The sequence below is a fragment of the Malus domestica genome, chromosome 09, assembly GCF_042453785.1.
Source record: "Malus domestica chromosome 09, GDT2T_hap1".
Lineage (NCBI taxonomy): Eukaryota > Viridiplantae > Streptophyta > Magnoliopsida > Rosales > Rosaceae > Malus > Malus domestica.
Window position 1 is genome coordinate 10,853,555 of NC_091669.1, and position 7,721 is coordinate 10,861,275.

At 38.9% G+C, this 7,721-nt stretch overlaps 2 protein-coding genes across 2 annotated transcripts; both read left to right on the top strand.

The window, feature by feature from the left end:
* The first annotated feature begins 1,036 nt into the window (after nt 1–1,036).
* On the top strand, nt 1,037–2,952 carry LOC103443137 (proline-rich receptor-like protein kinase PERK12). The gene is made up of 3 exons (XM_008381923.4): nt 1,037–1,186; nt 1,544–2,269; nt 2,574–2,952. The coding sequence occupies exons 1-3, from the start codon at nt 1,039–1,041 to the stop codon at nt 2,606–2,608; spliced, it is 909 nt and encodes a 302-aa protein (XP_008380145.4). The 5' UTR covers nt 1,037–1,038; the 3' UTR covers nt 2,609–2,952.
* Nucleotides 2,953–5,741: 2,789 nt separating this feature from the next.
* Nucleotides 5,742–7,721, top strand: LOC103443282 (36.4 kDa proline-rich protein). Its single transcript, XM_070805273.1, has one exon. It carries the CDS (start codon nt 5,959–5,961, stop codon nt 7,426–7,428), a length of 1,470 nt encoding a protein of 489 aa, XP_070661374.1. The 5' UTR covers nt 5,742–5,958; the 3' UTR covers nt 7,429–7,721.

The following is a 7,721-nucleotide window of genomic DNA, read 5'->3' on the forward strand; positions in this document are numbered from 1 at the left end:
GATGCTGTGTTTAAATTTGAACTCTAAACATAATTTGAACATACCGGGTAAGTAACTTCTTCCCAAATTCCCCAAAGGAGGAAGAGTTAGGTTACAAGTAGCAAAATCTTGTTGCCGAATGGTAACAGAACAGCCAAATTATAACAGGTTGACATAGAATCTTCAATTCAAAAGTTATCAACAGGAATGAGAGCTCTGGACTTATAGTCAACCAAGCGTGATTAGTGAAGTGTATAATTTCTCTCTTCTGCAAAATCTAGTAAAGGAGTTTTATGCTGAACTTAAATTTTGTGTCTCGATAATTCTTAGACCTTCTAGTTGTTCTTAGCTAGAACTGAAAGTCAGTACCTACTACGTGTCTGCAATGAAATATACAGAGAGTAAGACATGCCAAAAAATAAGATGGCATCTTATCCTTAACGACAAGTGAAAGTTTTATGCTGTTCTTTTGTTCCCAATTCCAGTATGGTGTGTGTTTGTGGCCTGTCAGCCTCCGTGCCTTCGTGGTTACATTGGCAAACAGAAACTCCTAGGTATCAGGTTCAATGACAAGCACGAACCAAGATTTTGGTAGGTACGAAGTTTAACTAATGTCAAGGATTTAGTATTCATATGTCCATCAAATATATACGTTTCTTAATATTCTTAAACTCACTAAACAGAAGACAAATATACGAGATAATATTTTTAAGGTGTTCCATCATGATGCAAAAGAAAAGATGCTAAACATCTAGGGATAGTAAGAGATGAGCTAACCGAGACATGATCAAGTTCAAAAACTACTTATCGAAGGACTCATAACTTCCGGAGAAATGCAGAACCTAATATAAAGAGTGAGAGAGAATAGAAGTGTGCGTCGCTTTTGAGTGGAAAGCAAGCAAAATAAAGTTCAGAAAAATCTGCAATGTTCATATTTTCTCCACTGCCAAGCAAGAATATATTCAAAGGAAGCAACAAAAAATCTTAGACTACAAAGTAGTGAAGATGAATCTTCTTTAATTAGCTTTACTTTATGTCCTGTCTATATATATCTCCCAAATGTTTTCTTGGAAGATGACTCAGTTAAGCAGAATATTTCAGACTGGTTTTCTGAGTGTTTTGGAGTTCACAATGTATTGCATGAGATTGAGCATCATACCAATTTTCTACATCTCCATTTCAATCACAACTTTCTCCATTCTATGTGGTAAGCAAGTGCTTTTCTTTGTGTTCAAAGTCATTAATTTAGCCCTCCTCATTAGCAGAGAGAAACTTACTTACGTCTAAAATGTCTCAGTGACAGTATCTCAAGCCTATCACATGCCACAATGTGTTTTCACTTCTCACATTGAAGTGTGTTATTGACTTATAATACCGTCATTGTGGCAATATGTCACTATAACAATATTACAAGCCTATCATTTAACTTTGCACTTTGAAGTGCTTGATTGACGAGTTACGATTAGTGTGACGTAGTAGTTGCATGCAAGTTCTTTCTTCCTACACACAACTTACATTACTTGGACAACTTTTACAACTAATTCTATGGTTTGTTTTGGTGCAGATGCAAGAAGTTTTGCCCAATTCTTTAAACCCCATGACACAAAACTACACAAAAGCAATTCAATCCATGAATTAGAGAAGTACAAGCTGAAAGCAATATATCACCTGGACTTACAATTTCCATTGCCTTCCCCAAATATTGAATTTACACCGTTCGATGCCAGCTCTCCCTCTCCCTCCTCATCACCACCGTTGGATTCACCAGCACCAGGAAATCTCCCTCTTCCAGATCCGTACTCTGTACTCCCACCGATTCCTTCAACCCCACCTCTTACAAATCCTCCTTCATCTGGGCCCACATCCTCACCCATCCCCAACCCACCACAAAATGGGCCTAGCCCATACCCACCAACCACAACCCCAATCCCGCCCGAAAATTCTCCTATCCCTCCCAAATCCATCCCAACCCAACCAATCTCTCTGCCCCCCATAGCTTTCCCTCCGCCGTCCGGGCCACCATCTCCTCCGCACAAAAAGCCACCGCAGTCTGCAGCATGGTGCGTGGCCAACCCGGCGGTGCCGGACCCGATAGTCCAAGAAGCCCTAGACTATGCATGTGGGTCGGGGGCAGACTGCAAGTCAATCCAGCCCAGTGGGTCCTGCTACAAGCCCGACACATTGTTGTCGCATGCTTCGTACGCCTTCAACAGTTACTGGCAGAAGACGAAGGCTGCTGGAGGCACTTGTGATTTTGGAGGGACTGCCATGCTTGTCACAGTTGATCCCAGTAAGTACAAATTGTTCCCAATCAAGATATAAATTTCTTGTCCTTATATATATTTGGCATATTGTACTTGATATCTCGCAGAGCTTTGATCTAGACATTTATTTTTAATTTATTATTAATAACGCAAGGGAAAGGGTTCAAAACTTTTACAATATTTTAGGGTTAGGAGAGTTTCGAATCCGAAACGTACGGCTAGAAATCCAAGACGTTATCTACTAGGATATTGCACCCATGCTCATTCAAGAACACTGACACACAGCATGCTAATTAACGAATTAATCATTGCATGGTTGTGACATGGCAGGTTTTGATGGATGCAAATTCTTCTACAAGGGATGATTCATGAAGAAGATAAAGAAAACTCTATTGCACGGAATATATTCCCTTTGAGATTTCCAGATTGTCCAGAATCTGCAAGCACTTGTATAATCTTTCATTTAGCAGGATTAGCAAGAAGGATGAGTTTTTATTCTATCAATAAGTAATAATTAACTCGTGTGGAGAATGATCTCATATAATTATATATTTGGTTGGAAGGGAACGAACAGCTGCCAAATTACTTGCATTCGATGCCTACATTCTTTGAAGGGTTTGTTAATTAATGAACATTATCAAGTGAAAGCAAATGAAATGATGTAATTAATAACTAATTTTAAACAGAAAAGTTATTTAGACTCGCTCAATTGGAACTTGCTTACACATGTAATATTTTTCTTTTATTGAGCTGTAACATATACATAGAGTTAGGAGCATCTCGAGTGGTGATTTATATCTAGTCCTTTTAGTCTTAGGAAGCCTTCAAGGGAAAGAATTTTTTTTTTTTTATAATAAAAATGGAGATTGTGTGTGAGGTCCACACCACATCGAATTTTAACGATCCGAACTGTCTATTTTTCAAGTGCACCTCATAGATCATCCTTGCAAAATATTAGCCAAATCGGAAACATTTAAAAAAAAAATTGAACAAATGATATTATTTACACTAAAGGGAGAAGATGTGTTTAGCCTCACAATGGGCTAAGCAATAATATGGTTCAAATTCGTATTTGGTGAGAGTCGAACCTAAGACCTTTCACTTATTAATTTAGTTATAAAAAAAATTAACGAATACTTTGTTATATAAAAAACATTGAAATTTTATCTTGATAATTAAATAAGCAAATAATTTTAGATTGAATTAAATCAATGAAAAATACTTCAAAACTTTAAATTTTAACCAAAAACCATCATAAAACTTTATTTAATGATAAGTATAAGAGAAACTTCAATGTTTAGATTGACAAAGATAAACCATCAGCACTTAGTGGCATATACTGCAACAACTAGGCCAGCTGCTTTACCATTTTTGGATGTTAATTCAAATGGCTTGGGGAAGTGACCGACAGGTTGGACTTTCACCATTAAAAGCCAATACATATACTTGTTTGCAATAGGAAGACGACGGCAATACATGCTCATTATTTCCTCCATATTTACATAATTCTTTGGCAAACATCACTTTACACATTACAAAATAATACAAACCCTAATGCACGGCCACAAGTACAACCCTAGTCACTTTTCAATGGAGGTTCGATGACATTTTTTGTAGCTGCATGTGAAGCATTATTTTTAGTTTGTTAAAAAAAATGCATCAATTTTTATCTTTTACACGTCATTGTTAATTTTGTTATCGTAGATCTTTAATTCGTTCAATCCGACAACCAAAAATTAAGAAATTGTGTAAGAAATAAAAATGAGCATACATATAGCATTACCCTACATTGAAATGCAATTGCATGCAGCTAGGGTTATAACAGTTGTGTAAATTAAAAGGAAAATTAACGAAAATAGCTTCAAAACTTTGAGTTTTAACAAAAAAAACCATCATATAACTTTATTTAATGATAAATACAAGAGAGAGAAAAAAAAACCTAACTAAATGCGCATGCAAAGAGCACCCAACCAATCCTTCAGTTGCATAACCCTTTAACATAATCCAAATATATTTTATTCCTCTAAAATTAAAATTTCAAATTAAAGTGGGATCCGTTCAATTCAGAACCATATCTGAGGCGGTATGGTTGGGAGGGAGTCGGTCATGTGTGAGTTGGGATGGTTGGGGGTAAGGGTGGGGCAACATCATTGACAATATCGTTGGACTCATCACCCATTTTTCTAGTAATGGTATTGAGCTATTGGTCATGCATCACTTTAATGTCGTGGACGTTGATCTCTATCATGCTTTATTTTTTTAATCTTTTTATTGCATTCTGGTGAAAGAACTTGAAAATCTGAGACGAGCATATACCGTTAAGTTTTATAAACAATGTAGTATCGTTAAATTTCATAAACAGTGTTGAAAGTTTCATAAACAGTGTAGTAAGTTTCATAAATAGTTTGTGTGAGGGGAGCATGGATCCGCGCATCAGTTTTTTTTTTTAATATTAAAATTATATCATTTTCATTAAAATTTAAGTTTTTTTTTGTCCTTTTTTATTAAAACTTAAGTCTTTTTCATTAAATATAGTTATAGCATAATTTTTTATTAAGATAAAACTTAGTCCAAGCTATTTTCATGAAAGTTCTCTAAATTAAAAGGAAGTTCCTACATCCGAATTCCAATAATTTAATTGAGAAAATATATAATAAGATGTTGGCCGACACCCAAATGCGATTGCATCTGTCTATTCATAAGAATGCCTTAACTCGAACTAAGAAAGAGATAACAGTAATTGACTAGTCCTGTTCAAGAAAAGGAAAACAAAACCCTCCCATAAAAATAGAAAAAATTTATAAAAAAAAAAAAAAAAAAAGGCATGCCCTTTAAGTTGAAAAAGTCTAGGGCCTCTTTTGTCCCCATTGTTTTTTTTATACAAAAAATTTTTGTTAGTGAAAGCATCACATGTGTAGTTTTGGCAGCATGAACCCCAATCACGGGTTGAAAAGCACACTACATGTTAAAAATTTGCCTATAGCAAAATCCGATTTCTTGCTTCCTTACCTTTGTCCTTTAACATTATGATTGGATTAGCAATTTGCTAGTACTAAATTATTTTTATTTATTTTTAATACAATGGTTAAATTTGTAGTAATGAAGTAAGATATTTAGAAATGCGTTTCTGTACAAAAACATAAGCAAATGATTTAGAATTGGTTCGTTTCAAGTAATCAATTTGCACATCCTCTCAATTTATTGTATTTATCATTTCAAATTCATTCATCTACTATTTTACAATGGAGTTTTAACTAATTTAACCTGAAGTTATTGGTGCTTACAAATCTCTCCTTCAAACATACCCATATTTGGCTAAAGATCATGACCACTGATTTCAAATTACAATACCCTACTTGGATATATCTTGAAATCTGAATGTAAAGGAAGGAGTGACTCCATTCCTCCATCTTGTTTTGTGGCGAATGTGAACTTCAACTTGGTTTTGGAAAAACCCTCAAGTCAATGAGTGATGACAATTTGGCAAATTAAATATACACAAATTAGTAATTTTATATATGCAGTTGGTACGACAAAGAAAGGAGCAGGAGTATCTCTCTCTGTCTCTCTCTCTCACACACACACACACACACTGTCAAGCACACACACTAAGCGCGTTAAACTCTCTATAAAGGCATTTGCTTGGTATTGGGTTTCAATATCTAGTTTTGTACCCAGCTCTCTTGAGGGTTGTGGAGTGTAGCTAGTATTGAACATGGAGATCAATCATGCTCTGGCATTGCTCTTAGTCCTCATTCTCAACTTGGGTAGTTTGCTCACTTCTCTTGCTAACTCCTATTGCCCACCACCAACATACCCTCCAGTTCCTCACTTGCCACCCAAACACCCTCCCCATGTAACTCCACCCTTCCACCCTACACCACCAAAGAAGCCACCACCATATGTCAAACCACCTCATGCAAAGCCTCCTCCTCATGTACCAATCAAACCCCCTCATGTTAAACCACCCATTGTAAAACCACCTCCTTATCCGAAACCTCCAGTTGCCAAACCACCTCCCCATCCCAAACCTCCTGTTGTCAAACCACCTCCCCATCCCAAACCTCCTGTTGTCAAACCACCTCCCCATCCCAAACCTCCTGTTGTCAAACCACCTCCCCATCCCAAACCTCCTGTTGTCAAACCACCTCCCTATCCCAAACCTCCTGTTGTCAAACCACCTCACTATCCCAAACCTCCTGTTGTCAAACCACCTCCCCATCCCAAACCTCCTGTTGTCAAGCCTCCAGTTGTCAAACCACCTCCCCATCCCAAACCACCAGTTGTACTGCCTCCACCATATACCCCGAAGCCCCCAGTTGTCCTGCCTCCACCATATACCCCGAAGCCCCCGGTTGTGCTGCCTCCACCATATACCCCGAAGCCCCCGGTTGTACTGCCTCCACCGTATACCCCGAAGCCCCCGGTTGTACTGCCTCCACCATATACCCCGAAGCCCCCGGTTGTACTGCCTCCACCATATACCCCGAAGCCACCAGTTGTACTGCCTCCACCGTATACCCCGAAGCCCCCGGTTGTCCTGCCTCCACCATATACCCCGAAGCCCCCGGTTGTACTGCCTCCACCATATACCCCGAAGCCCCCGGTTGTACTGCCTCCACCATATACCCCGAAGCCTCCAGTTGTACTGCCTCCACCATATACCCCGAAGCCTCCAGTTGTACTGCCTCCACCATATACCCCGAAGCCTCCAGTTGTACTGCCTCCACCATATACCCCCAAGCCCCCAGTTGTACTGCCTCCACCTTCACCACCTGTTGTAGTGCCAAGCCCACCATCAACACCAACCCCAACCCCAGTTGTCCCAGTGAAGCCTCCTCCACCCACTGAAACACCATGCCCTCCTCCACCACCAAAGGTAGTACCACCCCCAACATCACCACCTCCAAAGTCACCACCGAAGGACACGTGCCCCATCGACACCTTAAAGTTGGGAGCTTGTGTAGATGTGCTGGGTGGACTTATCCACATTGGAATTGGGAGCAGTGCCAAAGATGCATGTTGTCCGGTGCTTCAGGGACTGGTGGACTTGGACGCTGCTATTTGCCTTTGCACCACGATCAAGGCTAAGCTTCTCAATATCAACCTCATCATCCCCATTGCTCTTCAAGTGCTTATTGATTGTGGGAAGACACCTCCCTCTGGATTCCAGTGTCCTGCATAGGTGATCATCATGTCATATTCCTAAATCACAGTTAGTGGTTGTTAATCATGTCGTCATTTAGCAATATGTGGCGCCACCTAGCCAATAATAGCATGTCAACGCGTGGAAGTAAAAACTGCTTCTTAAGGATAAATATCTGTAATTTGGTTTTGTTTTGCTTATTTGAAGAGTGTATCAGGTCGATCGAAACACTGTGCTAATTAATTAAGTTATGTTAATTTGGTGAGCTGTGGATGTTTCTATTTTGGAATGTTATAACTTGAGCTTAAAGAACTTGATTAATTCACTGTTAA